General features: G+C 40.6%; 1 protein-coding gene across 6 annotated transcripts in view; it reads left to right on the top strand.

Annotated features, from left to right (window-relative positions):
- LOC109904740 (protein diaphanous homolog 2) overlaps positions 1 to 16,720 on the top strand; it is a 624,432-nt gene that overhangs the window by 564,480 nt on the left and 43,232 nt on the right. For 5 of the 6 annotated variants that reach the window (XM_031790311.1, XM_031790310.1, XM_031790307.1 and 2 more), the window contains one exon: positions 420 to 470. The exons of the other annotated variant lie outside the window; for it this stretch is intronic. In XM_031790311.1, the coding sequence (XP_031646171.1) occupies positions 420 to 470 (51 nt within the window). The remainder of the gene's footprint in view (positions 1 to 419; positions 471 to 16,720) is intronic. 6 annotated transcript variants of the gene reach the window in all.

Raw genomic sequence — 16,720 nt, 5'->3', positions numbered from 1 at the left:
CACACACACACACACACACACACACACACACACACACACACACACACACACACACACACACACACACAATGCACAAACACAAAGGCATGCACACACAGTACTGTATGCATAGCCCCCCCCACACACACACACACAATCTTCTGATTCACTTGCCCTTCATCTACAATATCTCTCCTACTCTAACATGGTTCACCCAGACTGACAACATGGGAGATACACATGACATGATTCCAAACCAACCCAATCTATTTTCCTTCTCAAGTGTCTTTTTTCTGTGTGAATGAGGCAGTTTGTACTGTTTGTGCCAACACCAAAACCTTTCAGAGTGGATCATTTGTGTCTGATATATTTCTCTCTTTCTCTTCCCCCTCTCCCTGTCCTCCCTTTCTTTTCTTCTGTTTATTTCGTCAATGTTGCAGGTGATCAAAATCCATCCAGTCCTGCCTCTCGGTGGCCAGGTGCTAACCATGGTAACACAACCAATCTGTGTGTCTGTAGTTTAACCCTGAACCTGCTTCTATGCTGCACTGTACTGCACCACCTCTACTCCTGGCTGTGTAACTCATATGGCTTCTTCTCTCTCCTACTGAACCAGAGCTGGTGCACTCTCTGATAGACTCCTACACTGATCCATAACTTCTCTGATTATTTCTGTGGCGACAGTCAATTAGGTTATGTAGTATTGTATAGTATTGTATAGTATATTGTATAGTATTGTATAGTATATTGTATAGTATTGTTTCGGTCTGATATAGGCTTAGTTCTACACCCTCAATTCAGTGGTGATATCAACTTGACGTGGTTACAGACTGATTAGATTGATTTGAATGGTTTGATTAGGTTACATATAGAAGATTGAATAACAGGTATGGTTATATAGTTGAAGTCAGAAGTTTACATACACCATCGCCAAAAGATTTAAACTCAGTTTTTCACAATTCCTGGCATTTAATCCTAGTAAAAAAAAATCCCTGTTTTAGGTCAGTTAGGTTTAACAACTTTATTTTAAGATTGTGAAATGTCAGAATAATATTAGAGAAAATGATTTATTTCAGATTTTTTTTATTTCATCACATTCCCAGTGGGTCAGAAGTTTACATACACTCAATGAGTATTTGGTAGCATTGCCTTTAAATTGTTTAATTTGGGTCAAACTTGTCATGTAGCCTTCCACAAGCTTCGTGAATTTTGGCCCATTCCTCCTGACAGAGCTGGTGTAACTGAGTCAGGTTTGTAGGGCTTTGTGATGGCTACTCCAATACCTTGACTTTGTTGTCCTTAAGCCATTTTGCCACAACTTTGAAAGTATGTTTGGGATCATTGCCCATTTGGAAGACCCATTTGCGACCAAGCTTTAACTTCCTGACTGATGTTTTGAGATGTTGCTTCAATAGGGCACCAGTCCCTCCTGCAGCAAAGCACCCCACAACATGATGCTCCCACCCCGTGTATCATGGTTGGGATGGTATTCTTCGGCTTGCAAGCCTCCCCCTTTTCCCTCCAAACACAACGATGGTCATTACGGCCAAGCAGTTCTATTTTTGTTTCATCAGACCAGAGGACATTTCTCCAAAAAGTACGATCTTTGTCCCCATGTGCAGTCGCAACCCGTAGTCTGGCTTTTTTATGGTGGTTTTGGAGCAGTGTCTTCTTCCTTGCAGAGTGGCCATTCAAGTACGTTCATCTCTAGGAGACAAAACGCGTCACCTTCCTGAGAGGTATGACGGCTACGTTGTCCCCATGGTGTTTACACTTGCTTACAATTGTTTGTACAGATGAACGTGGTACATTTAGGCGTTTGGAAATTGTTCCCAATGATGATCCAGACTTGTGGAGGTCTACAAAAAAACATTCTGAGGACTTTGCTGATTTCTTTTGATTTTCCCATGATGTCAAGCAAAGAGGCACTGAGTTTGAAGGTAGGCCTTGAAATACATCCACAGGTACACCTCCAATTGACTCAAAGGATGTCAATTAGCCAATCAGAAGCTTCTAAAGCCATGACATAATTTTCTGGAATTTTACAAGCTGTTTAATGACACAGTCAACTCAGTGTATGTAAACTTCTGACCCGCTGGAATTGTGATACAGTGGATTATAAGTGAAATAATCTGTCTGTAAACAATTGTTGGAAAAATTACTTGTGTCATGCACAAAGTAGATGTCCTAACCGACTTGCCAAAACTATAGTTTGTTAACAAGAAATTTGTAGAGTGGTTGAAAAACGAGTTTTAATGACTCCAACCTAAGTGTATGTAAACTTCTGACTTCTACTGTAGGCCTCATAGAGATCTGGTCATATGTAGTGCACTAGGTGATAGGGTTGAATTTTGGATGCACTGGCTTTGTTAACTAAGTGACTCAAGGTCACTCTGGTTTCTGTTAAGTAGACCAGCACTTTTATTGTAGATCTATGCTGATAGAGCATGACTTCACATCCTGTCTCGTGGCACTTTTTAGGAAGCGCTTTGTTAGCAACACAAGGACTATAGTTGGCTTTCGTCACTCGCCACACACTGATTTTTTTCGGCATGCTCCATCCCTTGCTCTTTTTTTCCAGCCAGGGCTTTCGTCTGGTAAATGTAAACCGTTGCACAATGCGCAAACACCTACAAATACTCCCCTTTAATGTATTCTTGCCTTTGTGTGCCCTGGCCTACTTTGAAACAAATGTCTGTGGTGGAATGTTGTGATTTCTTCCTCCCAACACCTACCTCTCACCACCTACCTCTCCAGTCTGGTACATCTCTGTGTGGTGCATGTTACGCTGTTGACTGTCTTTGCCCTTTTCTCTGCCTGTGTCTCTTCAAGTGTGCGTGTGTGCGTCTCTGCGCGTGTGTGTGTGTATTGTCTTTGTTTGTGTGTGTCTATCACTTTCACAGTTAAAAAGCAAGCTGAAATCTAGTTAAAAAAATGGATGACTTAAAAAATGTACTTCTATGCAACTTTAACCTAATAAACGTTATGTAGGAATGAGGTTTGTGCAGTCCTCATACACAGCGTATTGGCCATATATTCACCCTGCAAATATTGCACTTCTCAGACCATATTATATTTCAAAATTCGAACTTCGATAACAAAATAGATCAGTTGTTGTATCACTCGGCTGAGCATGAATTGAAGTGATTAGCAAATCATTAGGCTCTTTATTTTACTGCTTCATTCGTCTGACTGTCAGTCTCAGAGGAGGGAGGGAGAGAGCAGCGGAAGGTCTGCCTCTCATGGTCCCTGCTCTCTCCTTTCCTCCGGTGAGGCTGACCAGAGACACCGTCTTCCACCTGATGGAGGAACTCGAGTCGCAACGGCATTATTTCTGCCTCGTGCACAAATTCATGCTGTTCCTATGACCAGAGAAAGTGAAATATTTATTGATATTAAAATAGACACGACGAGCTGCTAATTTATTTATTTTTTAAACGCAGGGCTGTTGATACACTTGGCTACTCATTCATTGCAGCTGCAGTGTGAGTGGAAGTAGGGGAAAAACGCGTTTCATCTTTTGTAAAAAGAAATGCTGAATAGAAAGTCGAACATGAACTCACTCATAAAAACAGCAGCTCTTTGCAGTATTCTTTGACCGTCTCTCTCTGGTCATGGTTTTAAAAGTTATGAAATGTCACGCTAGTATCAAACTTTGCTGTGGGGTCCTAGAAGCTATAGGCACGGTGATCTGAGCTATCCGATTGGCCTGCGGCTTTTCTGCAGAAATGTTTGGTGATCGACTAGGAATGCCTAGAGCTAAAAGGTAACCACTGGTCTATGTATTTCTGTGTTTGTGTTATTTTCCTTAGTAGCACTCCTGCTTTGTATATGCATTTGACCTTCTACCCTGTATAGTTATGATAAGCCGTACACAACCCAATGGGCCAATTGTTTCTGTACGTATTCTCTTCGCTTCTCACTGCATGGCACTGCTGAGTCCTCACACTACGGTCCTCACAAATCATATGAGATATATACAACCCCGCTGCTCCTCGAATTGGCAATGCATTATTGTATTCTGATACGTGTGCAGTGTGTATCTGTGTGCATGTCTTTCTATTGTCAAGATAGAGGCCTGTATATGATTTGATAAACAGCTGTGTGGATTGTAACCCCATTAGGTTATGAGAGGTATGGTGTAGCAGAGAATCCTCTTGACATGTGCAGGCTCCCAAGGATTGTGTGGCAAATAGGTTCTGAAATCAAAGCACCATGCTTTAAAGGAAATTTGGATCAAATGTGTATGTTGCGAGCGGTTAGAGCACCAATCTTTAGGCGCACTTTGAGGAAAATCCCCAAATGGAACCATATTCCCTATATAGCACACTACTAGGGCCCTGGTCAACATTAATGCACTACATAGGGAATATGGCTCCATTTGGGACTCAATCAGAAATGCACCAGCTGTGAAAATAAACAATTAAGCTCCCCCTGCTACCGACGGTTGAATAGACGATTAAAGGCTCCTTCTCCCGAATCGCTGATTAGCTGTCTTTTGGAGGAGGTTGTTGCTATTTTGGCGACAACAGAGGAGGAAAATTGTCGACATTTGAGTGTCAGCTTTTCGAAAATGATTTCTAGGTCAGAACAACATCTGTAATATTCGTCTGTGATTTTCCTTTTCTCATCGTTTTCTTTTCTTATTCATCCCATTTACGACACAGAACTGACTCTGAACTTGATAAGAACTTAGCCCAGAAATCCCTCCCTCTCAGAGACAATAGCATTTGTGATAATTTCATGAAGTCCACAGAATCTACTCCTGCTTAGTCATGTCTGTTGTAATCTTACAGTTTCAAAGTGTGATTAACCTTTTGTCATCCTACAAACGAGCATCATATACAAGAGGAGTTTGTTTACATTGGAGGAGTTCAGTTGAAAGCAGCTTGTCTTTCCTTAATATTGTCAAGATGGAACTGCTCTCCCTCACATTTCCTCAAGAGTCTGTAGGTACATTACGTAGAGACTCGTACATTACCAGGAGGCACCAATCACAATTAACCCTAAAAGTGCCAAAATATGTTTTGCTTAAAAAAGGGGTCATTTCTACACCAAATTTGTAACGATTGCAGAGACACTGTCTTTCAATTAGTAACACTTTTTATTTTATGAACCTTTTGAACCAAAAAAAATCCCCAAATTAGCATATATTGAAACATTTTTAAAAAAACTATGTTTTTCATGTTCAAATCAAATCAAATTTTATTTGTCACATACACATGGTTAGCAGATGTTAATGCGAGTGTAGCGAAATGCTTGTGAAACAAAAAACTGCATAGTTTCCTAGGAACGCGAAGCGAGGCGGCCATCTCTGTCGGCGCCGGAAGTGAACAGGTATTAACAGTATCAATTTCATCCATAGCCATTTGTTATGAAAACAGTATGTCTGTTATTCATTCACATTGCTATGATTCTGTGATACTCAGAGGCTGAGAAATTGTCGATTGAGCTAATCTGGCATATCCGTAGGACATATGTTGTCCAGTGGTATGGGTGATATGGGCGCCGGTGCCATCAGACTTTTAGCTCTAACTTTGGAACACTACGGGCTATCAACTCAGTTCCAATTGCCTCTTCAAGATGACACTTGGTTTGGTATAGAGACATTGACTGGAAGCTAAATATGTATTTACAAATTTCTAAGTTAATTTTTAGTTATAGTGGCACGCCACCAGGGGCCAAATATATGGGTGAATCCATATCTATATATTTTCAGGGTACATACAGTGCCTTCAGAAGGTATTCACACCACATTATTTTTTCCACATTTTGTTGTGTTGTTAGAGCTTGACTTTAAAATGGATAACATTTTTGGTCACTGACCTACACACAGTACCCCATAATGTCAAAGTGGAATTATGTTTTGTTGTGGCAAACCTAAATAAGTTCAGGAGTAAATATTTATAAGTCACATAAAAAATTGCATGGACTCACTCTGTGTGCAATAACATGATTTTTGAATGACTACCACATCTCTGTACCCCCACACATACAATTATCTATAAGGTCCCTCAGTCAAGCAGTGAATTTCAAACACAGATTCAACCACAAAGAACAGGGAGGTTTTCCAATGCCTCGCAAAGAAGGGGACCTGTTGGTAAGATAGGTAAAAAACTGATATTGAATATCCCTTTGAGCATGGTGAAGTTATTAATTACACTTTGGAGGGTGTATCAATACACCCAGTCAATACAAAGATACAGGCGTCCTTCCTAACTCAGTTGCAAGAGAGGAAGGAAGCCACTCAGGGATTTCATCATGAAACAGTTAGTGTTTACAGCACTATAGTTACTCCACAAAATTACTATACTAATTACTATTACTATCCTAATTGACAGAGTGAAATGAAGGAAACCTGTACATAATAAATATTTTCCAAAACATGCATCCTGTTTGCAACAAGGCACTAAATGAATACTGCAAAAAAAAAAAAACGTTTTGTTTTTGTTCTGAATACAATACAACACATTACTGAGTACAGCTCTCCATATTTTCAAGCATAGTGGTGGCTGCATCATGGTATGGGTATGCTTGTAATAATTAAGGACTGAGGAGATTTTCTGTATAAAAAATTAATGGAATGGACTTAAGCAAAGGTAAAATCCTAGAGTAAAACCTGGTTCAGTCTGCTTTCCACCAGACACTAGGAGATTAATTCACCTTTCTGCAGGACAATAACCTAAAACACAAGGCAAAATCTACACTGGAGTTTACCAAGACGACAGTGAACGTTCTTGAACGGTTGAGTAACAGTTTTTACTTAAAGCTGAAAATATATGGCAAGACTTGGTAGTCTAGCATGATCAACAACTAATTTGACAGAACTTGAAGAATTTAGAAAAATAATAATATGTTGCACAATCCAGGTGTGGAAAGCTCTTAGAGATTTTCACAGCAGTAATCACTGCCAAAGGTGGTACTAACTTCTATTGACTCAGGGGTGTGAATACTCTTGTCAATTAGATATTTCTGTGTTTCATTTTCAATAAATACAAAATGAAAACATGTTTTCACTATGGGGTATTTTGTGTAAATGGGTGAGAAAAATAATAATATATTTAATCAATTTTGAATTCAGGCTGTAAAATTTGGAATAGCTCAAAGGGTATGAATACTTTCTGTACACTGTACATCTGTTGTGCCAAATGTTGTGCTTTTATCACAAAGTCTACTATTGTGTCCACATTTTCAGCTTAGCCACCCACCACTAGTATACAAAAGAGATATTATTTTTTCAGTCCTCCATATTAACACAGAAATCATGGTCAAATGTGTTTTTTTGTCAGTAACTAGTTGTTTGACAAAGTCTTTACAATTTCAGAACAAAACGTTGACAATTGACATTTTTGATCGGTACTTTTAGGGTTCAAGCCAATTTCCAGAACATTTCCAACATCTCCGCCTCTCCAATTGTGTGGAACGTAACTAAACCCTGTGAAGTCATCATAACCTACTTGATGCAATTACAGAAGCCAGTCCTAATTGACAGAGGCTAGAACCAGGCATTCTGTTGTGTGGGTTTTTGAGTTCTCATTCTCCTCAACCAGACAATGCATGTTATTGGCATGATATTTGGGTCAACTCGGGCATACATGATTTCCAGGAAGTGTATTTTTTCCTTCAAATTAGAAAGGCTGCACACGTCTCAATTATTTTCAGAAAACTTGATTTATTCTCAAGGGGCTTAATATTTCTAGGCTGAAAACGGTAGTGCAGGCACCGCTTATGCTTTCTATTTTTGATACTAAAGCCAACACTGCTGTGTGTGGCCAAATAGCTCTATTTTCATGTTATCTGACCAAAGCACCGGTTTCAATCTAAGTGCCAATGTCGTTTAGCAAACTACAGGCGTTTACATTTATTGGATGACATGAAAATAGAGCTCTTTGGCCATGCACACCAGTGGTGGGTTTGGTGTCGAAATAAGAATGCATGAGCAGAAAATAACCCCATACCTACTGTGAAGTATGGTGGTGGATCCTTGATGTTATTAATGGGATATTTTGCTTCCACTGATCCTGGTGCCCTTGTTAAGGTCAACGGCATCATGAACTTTACCCAGTACCCGGACATTTTAGCCCAAAACCTTATTGCGTCTGCCAGAAACTTGGCCGTGAGTGGATCTTCCAGCAAGCTAATAACCCCAACTGAGTCCCGTGTGGTAGAGCATGGCGCCTGCAACACCAGGGTTGTGGGTTCAATTTCCATGGCGGACCTATATGAAAGAGTAAAAAAAATGTATGCACTCTCTACTGTAAGTTGCTTCACAAAGAAATTATTTACAAAATCAACAATAATCTCTCGACTTGAAAACTTGTGGCTGGAACGATTCTCTATAGAGGAATGGTCTAAGATCCCTCCCAATGTGTTCCTCAACTCATCTTGTTTTGTTGTTGAAAATGTCTTAGTGCCGTTTATTCAAGCAAGGTTGGGTATTATAAAGGGGATTGAAAATGGGTGTAAATAATTTTGCCTCCTACCTTTTTGAGAAAAAAAGTATTACTTGTTAATCAAAAATATATTTCTGAGCAATTTTAGCAGTATTTTCTTGAGCGTACACTGTAGCTCAGAATTTGAATGATTTATTTTATGCAGTAATTTTTGCTCAACTTTATCAAGGGTGTCAATAATTCCGAACCCCACTGTAGAAAGGCAACATAACCAACAACAAACAGCGGTATATATACTGAGTATAGAAAACATTGCTCTTTCCATGTCTGCCTGACTAGACTTCAGGTGAAAGCTATGATTTCTCTTATTAAATCCACTTTAATCAGTGTCGATGAAGGGGAGGAGACTGGTTAAAGAAGTATTTCTATGCTTTGAGACAATTGAGACATGGATTGTGTATGTGTGTATTTCAGAGGGCGAATGGGTAAGACAAAAGATTTAAGTGCCTTTGAATGGGGTAAGGTAGTAGGTGCCATGCGTACCGGTTTGAGTGTGTCAAGGACTGCAACGCTGCTGGGTTTTTCATGCTCAACAGTTCCCCATGTGTATCAAGAATGGTCCTCCACCCAAAGGACATCCAGCCAACTTGACACAACTGTGGGAAGCATTGGACTTAACATGTGCCAGCATCCCTTGTAGAGTCCATAGCCTGATGAATTGAGGCTGTTCTGAGGGTGCTCCTAATGTTTTGTGCACTCAGTGTATATAGCTTTCATAACCAACAACATACATTGGTATATACAGTGCGTTCGGTGCGCATACAGTGCGTTCGGTGCGCATACAGTGCGCACATTTTGTTAAATTACAGCCTTATTCTAAAATGGATTACATTGTTTGTTTCCCCTCATCAGTCTACACACAATACCCCATAATGACAAAGCAAAAACAGGTTTTTAGAAAATGTTGTAAATTTATAAAAAATGTCAAACTGAAATATCACATTTACATAAGTATTCAGACCCTTAACTCAGTACTTTGTTGAAGCACCTTTGGCAGCGATTACATCCTCGAGTCTTCTTGGTTATGATGCTACAAGCTTGGCACACCTGTTTTTGGGGAGTTTCTCCCATTCTTCTCTGCAGATCCTCTCAAGCTCTGTCAGGTTGGATGGGGAGCGTTGCTGCATAGTGATTTTGAGGTCTCTCAAGAGATGTTCGATCGGGTTCAAGTCTGGGCTCTGGCTGGGCCACTCAAGGACATTCAGAGAGATTTATCCTAAAGTCTGCATTGTCTTGGCCATATGCTTAGGGTAGTTGTCCCATTGGAAGGTGTACCTTAGCCCCAGTTTGAGTTCCTGAGAACTCTGGAACAGGTTTTGATAAAGGATCTCTGTCCTTTGCTCCATTCATCTTTCCCTCAATCCTGACTAGTCGCCCTTTCCCTGCCACTGAAAAACATCCCCACAGCATGATCATGTCACCATGCTTCACCGTAGGGATGGTGCCAGGTTTCCTCCAGATGTGACGCTTGGCATTCAGGCCAAAGAGTTTAATCTTGATTTCATCTTTCCAAATAATGTCCAATCAATTGAAATTACCACAGGTGGACTCCAATCAAGTTGTAGAAACATTTCAAGGGTGATCAATGTAAACACGATGCACCTGAGCTCAATTTCGAGTCTCATAGCAAAGGGTCTGAATACTTACGTAAATACGTTTTTTCCGTTACATTTTTTTATAAATTAGCACATTTTTCTAAAAACCTGTTTTTGCTTTGTCATTATGAGGTTTAGATTGATGAGGAAATATTATTTTTAAATCTGTTTTAAATAAGGCTGTAACAAAATGTGGAAAAAGCCAAGGGGTCTGAATACTTTCCGAATGAACTACAGATAACCTACATAATCAACAACAACATATAGAACAGGAGAGATTGTTAATTAACTTCTTGACACTACCCATCCCTTAGATGGGATAATTGTCATCAGTAACCGCTAAATAGCATAGCGCCACAGTCAAATAATATTACAAAAAATTTTCATATTCATGAAATCACAACTGCAATATTGCAAAACACAATTTAGACTTTTGTTAATCCACCTGTCGTCTCAGATTTTGCAATTATGCTTTACAGCGAAAGCAATCCAAGCGTTTGTGTAAGTTTATCGATCGCATGACAAAACACTAAGTACACCTAGCATCAGGTAGCTTGGTCACAAATCAGAACAGCAATCAAATTAATCGTTTACCTTTGATGATCTTCGGATGTTTTCACTCACGAGACTCCCAGTTACACAACAAATGTTCCTTTTGTTCCATAAAGATTATTTTTATATCCAAAATACCTCCGTTTGTTATGTTCAGAAATCCACAGGAAAGAGTGGTCACGACAACGCAGACAAATTCCAAATAATATCCATAATGTCCACAGAAAAATGTCAAACGTTTTTAATAATCAATCCTCAGGTTGTTTTTAAAATATATAATCAATAATATATCAACCGCAAATGTCTTTCACAGTAGGAGAGGGAAAAACAATAGCTGTCCAAATTCTGTTGAGCGAGCAAAACTCATGTGACCACTTGACACGATGTTATCGTTCTGGCTCATTTTTTAAAATAAAAGCCTGAAACTATGTCTGAACACTGTTGACACCTTGAGGAAGCGATAGGAAAAGGAATCTGGTTGATATCCCTTTAAATGGAGCAATCGGAGGCAATTCCTGGTTTGATTTTTCTCAGGGTTTCGCCTGCAATATAAGTTCTGTTATACTCACAGACAATATTTTGACAGTTTTGTAAACTTTAGAGTGTTTTCTATCCTAATCTGTCAATTATTTGCATATTCTAGCATCTGGTCCTGAGAAATAGGACGTTTACTTTGGGAACGTTATTTTTCTAAACATAAAAATAGTGCCCCCTAGCTTCAAGAGGTTCAATTCAGTCAATTCAGGATGTAAACTGAAATTCCACTTAAACATTTAGAATTTCAGTTCACTTCCTGAATGGACTGAATTAAAATTGACCCCAACCCTGTTGCATACAAGAGCTCATCAAATCTCAACACTGATGTTCACACGAATATGGGCAAATAAGAGCATGGGGAGTTTTGTTCACAATTCCCCCTCTTTCCCCCCACTCTGGTGTGTTGATACCTGGTATATAACCCAAGAGTTTGGTTGGTAAGAGAGAGGCATGGAGCCGGCTCATACATCCTCTCACCATCGATTGGTCTGTGATGAAAGCCACAGACTCAGTAGCTCTTTTATACGGGCATCTCCCAAAAGGCACATCAATCAGATTTCAAAAGAGGATGGGAGCCAATCGGTATTTATTTACTGCCTATTTTCAAAGTCATTACGATGTCCCTAACCAGTACTATCCCCTCCTCTCTGACTCTCTGGATTCACCTTCACTGTGTTGCCCATCAAAAGAGTGTGTGTGTGAGAGTGTGTGCATGTATGAGCGTGTGTGTGTGTGTGTGTACATGTGTGTGTGTCCTTCCACTAGCCTCATAAGGGCCTCTTTGACATTGAATGGATAGAGATCATCTTTCCTCCATTAAAAACCAGAAGAGATGCTGTGATATAACGCTTGTCACAGTTATGGGATTTCAGGACCCAACCGCCTAATCTCACTGGTCTAGCCGTTAATTCACCCAGGCAAGAGGGGAGAGCTGGCCCCCTGTAAATTTAATGAAGATTAAATTACCTATTTTCAGTCATGACATTTTTAAGGAGAGAAAGGGATGAATCTGCAATGAAGCAAATGAAAGAGAAAGAGCAGCGGGAAGAGAAAGCCGGACACCGCTAAAGGATTTTTTTTCTCCTCTTTTATTATTCACATCATCGTGTTGTAAATGATCTCTCAATACCAAATGCCTTCGGTTGTCCCTACTAATGGGCCTGTGTACTGGATGGCTCTGTTTTTTTTTGAGCTAGTGAGCCATTTCTTCATCCTGCATGTGATCTGGGGAGAATTACACAGTTTGTTACTTAAATTAATAAACGCTATTGTATCACGTGGATGTGATGGTGTTTGCAATTCCTTTAGCAAGTCATTTCCTCTCACATATATATGTTCTGGTGTATGTCTCTTTATCGCTCCCTTCCTGTCTTTCATTATGTCTCCCACTCTCTGGCTTGTGCTCCCTCACGGTCTCAGACACACGTACACGCATAGACATGTACACAGGTGCATGTACTGTAAACGCACACACGCTCACACACACACGTTATGTTCTTCTATCCTCGTGGGGACCTAAAATGTATTTACATTCGAAATCCTATTTTCCCTACCCTTACCTTAACCATAAACCTAACTCCTAACCCCTAACCCCTTACCCTAACCCTAATTGTAACCCTAGTTGTAACCCTAAACCTAATCCCTAAGCTTAAAATAGCCTTTGTCCTGATGGGTATGTGGGAAATGTCCCCACAAGGGAGAATTTTCCTTGTTTTACTATCCTTGTGGGAATTTAAGTGATTTTAGGTCAACACAAGGATAGAATAACCCCCCCCCACACACACACACATACACATGTATACACACACTATCATATTGGGGCTGTTGCTATTTAGCACCTCGCTGTTGGCAGACTAAAGCCCCTGCCTCTGCCCCTCCACTTCAGGGTGTTGATAGAAGTTATTAATTTGGTGGCGGCCTCCGGGGCCACTGCTAAAGGTAGTGGAGCTAACGTGACTTGCTAGAGCCGAGGGGAACTGGAATGTGCGCTTGGCTATGGACTGGGTACGGCTTAGTAGATCCTAGATATCAATAGAGGGGAAGAGAAGGCTCTGTGAAGACGGCCGCTTGAACCCTATCACCTGCTCGTGATAGATAAAGGATACTTATCAACAGCCAAAAGGAAGAGGCTAGATAGAGGAGAGACTGAAGGATCGGAGGCCCGACAGACCGTCGGTTTGATGTCCGAGGGTGGATGTGCTTCACTTCTATTGTCCCCCTCTGTTCTTCTCACAGACCCAAAGGACCTTCCGTCCAGAAAAAAAATCCATTTGACAGGCCTAGCGGAATACCATCATGGAAATATAGATGAGGATTTTATGTGCCGTTTGAGTACCCCCGCCGCATAACTGATCTACCGTTTTACTCCGCCAGTCGAGCTGGAGTGGACAGTTAAAATGAGTCGAGTGTGACACAAGATCAATTTTTTGAGGATAAATCAAATTTCAATAAAAGGTTGGACTTTCTGAATGGCAAGCCGAAGACGACCACATCTCCAGCCATGCATTATATGGTTCCTTACAAGAGGCTTTTGACCTTCGTTAAGGGTCCCATCTAGGTGCCCGCCTCCTCTCATACTGTGTCCATATGACGCAGACCCATCTGTGTATACACTTACGATGGCAGGCCTTACTCCTCGCCTGTGTGTTTCGTGAATACCCTTTCAGTTTTCTGTGAAATGCGGTTTATACCCCATCTCCTATTTTTTTACCTAAAGCATTGCAATACAACAGCATTTCCCACTTCTCTATCCACTCTCCAAATACTCCCAATACAGCACTGGTTCTCAAATATGTGGGCAGATCTTGGAAAAGGTCATCTGAAGTGTAAATTGTCAATATCGGATCAATTTGGGAGGGCAAATATTCTTCTGAGCCCCCATAATTGAAGGTTTTATCTTATTTTTTACGCTGGCACAATCGCACAATAGGATTGATTTCACTCATTGTGTGATGAATTCCTAATAGACCTATAACTCTCAGCTGCTAAAAGCAAAGGGGGAATCACTTGGAGAGAGAGAAAAAACAGAGACGGCATAGAGAGGCATATGAACCAACCAACTGACTGTCCTCAGGGCTGAAAAATCGGCCTCATAATATTCCAATGGAATCTCCGCAGCTATCATACTTAGCCTTTTGAAGGATGGACAGTTCCCTTGGACAAATTAAACCTTACTCATCGCCTATTAAAGCCGAAAGAGAGTGAAGAGGTTCTAATAATATTCGGCAGTAGAATAAATAAAGGCTCTCCACAATGAGATGTAGTTATGTTCCGTGACGATGAGAGGCGATTGCACCCTTTTAATGCTATTTCCCACTGTCATTTCCCCAATGTATATTTTTTTCTCATCTCGAAATGGCGAGGTGGCCATTTACCCACAGACAAATAGCATCTGGGTGGTGTTTGCATTGGAGTGTCAGCCATTATCCATGATCTGTCAGGCGCCATAGCCCAGAATTAATATTTTAGTTTTCCATTTGGCGGGCTGGATGGCGTGTAATAAGGAAGCATGGGGGGGGGGGGGGGGGAGTAGAAAATTCAGACATTTTGTTACATGTCTGAGGTTGTTCGCGAGCTGCAAAATGCAATGTTTTGCAATTGTGTCTTGATCGGCAGATTCGTTTGATTAGCAGTTCATAGGATTGTACCGTTACATATTAGGTGATTTTCAAATGTAGTTTGTTCCAAAGCTCTAATTGGCAGAAGTCACACTTACCAAAGCTATAATGACAACATGAGGGTAGCTTTGTTTGTTCGGATTCACAAATCCACAGGTAAATGAAAGGTCAAGCTAAAACAATCAATTATAATTTTGTATCTATTTTCTCTGACCAACTTTTTTTTAGGGGGGAGGGTCAGCTTTAATATTGCAAATAGATTGTGGCTTCTAGCTGTGTAATTGTCTGCATCATTTCCAATCCCCCATATATATTTTTGTATTATATATACAAAAGTATATGGACCTTTCAGCCACACCCGTTGCTGACAGGTGTATAAAATCGAGCACAAAGCCATGCAATCGCCATAGACAAACATTGGCAGTAGAATGGCCTTACTGATGAGCTCATTGACTTTCAATTTGGCACCGTGTTAGAATGTTACCTCTCCAACTAGGCAGTTCGTTGAATTTCTGCCCTGCTAGAGCTGCCCTGGTTAACTGTAAGTGCTGTTATTGTGAAGTGGAAATGTCTAGGAGCAACAACGGCTCAGCCTTGAAGTGGTAGGACACACAAGCTCACAGATCTGGACCACCGAGTGCTGAAGCGCGTGATGCTTAAAAATCGTCTATCCTTGGTTTGCAACACTCACTACCGAATTCCAAACTGTCTCTGGAAGCAAACTCCGCACAAGTACTGTTCGTTGGGAGCTTCATGAAATGGGTTTCCATGTTCAAGCAGCCTCACACAAGCCTAAGATCAACATGTGCAATGCCAAGCATCGGCTGGAGTTGTGTGAAGCTCGCTGCCATTGGAAACGCGTTCTCTGGAGTGATGTATCACGCTTCACCATCTGGCAGTCCGACGGACGAATCTGAATAAGGCTGTAATGTAACAAAATGTAGAAAAAATACTCAGTACTTTCCGAATATACTATCTGTTTACCCATAACATTTTTAACAGTGCAATATTTTGAGTTTTTACCATCTCCCATTTTTCTTTGGTTACGAAACATCTATCAGCATATTGATTACAAGCCTATTATTTGACTCGTGTTGTTCTTTGAATGATGCCCTGCAATATGGCTGTTAATTACATGTAATTAAGTGAACCACCTGGGCCTCTTAATGCTCACGTCTGAAAGGTATAATAACTCCTGACAATGTGAACACAACTCCTGTCTGCTCCCCACAGTGCAGTAAGCACAGGCAATCTGGACAGATTGTTTACACTGGAGAGTCAGTTAGTTATCCTGGTCCCAGATATGTTTGTTCTGTCTTGCCATACAGCTGTAGAAATTGGCTATACTGCACAAAAGAGATCTGGGACCATGCTATCAGTGAGTATTAGGAATTTAGTTTTAATGTTCTAATAGGGGCAACTTTATATCTGACCTGTGGCATTAAAATAGCATTCTTGGTTGTAGATAAGGCTAGCGATACATTAGACTGAGCACCGAGCAGTAGATCTCCCCTAGAGGATCCCCTAATTTACTTAATTTATTTAGCCTCAATTCACATCACAAGTAACAAAACAGATGCTGAGCTGTTAAGTGTATCATATTTACAAACAGATGTGAAATATGTCTCAGCTACTAGGGGGATGTTTGCACTATTTATCAAGTGTAGCCTTTTAATTTAGTCTTTAAAAGTTCAATGAAAGTGTGCAATGATAAAAATTCATGAGGTGTTTCAAGGTCACAACTGGGATACAGTCAGCTGTCTGGTGTTTGTGTGCGACAGAGACAGACCACTGGCTTTCAACGGCCTGGCAACTGTACAAACCCAATGACACAGAGAAAGAACATTAACGTGCTGTAGCACTTCTGTTTAGACAGGCAGGGAGAAAAGATGGAGAGAGAGAAGAGGGTTGTAAGGCAGGAAAAAATAAGGGAGAGAGCTAGTGGGAGTTGAGGGTTTGAGGGTGAGGAGAGTAAGAGAGAGAGCTA

The sequence above is a fragment of the Oncorhynchus kisutch genome, linkage group LG15, assembly GCF_002021735.2.
Source record: "Oncorhynchus kisutch isolate 150728-3 linkage group LG15, Okis_V2, whole genome shotgun sequence".
NCBI classification, from domain to species: Eukaryota; Metazoa; Chordata; class Actinopteri; order Salmoniformes; family Salmonidae; genus Oncorhynchus; species Oncorhynchus kisutch.
The sequence above is the reverse complement of the archived record's forward strand: the minus strand, read 5'-3'. Positions and strand labels throughout refer to the sequence as shown.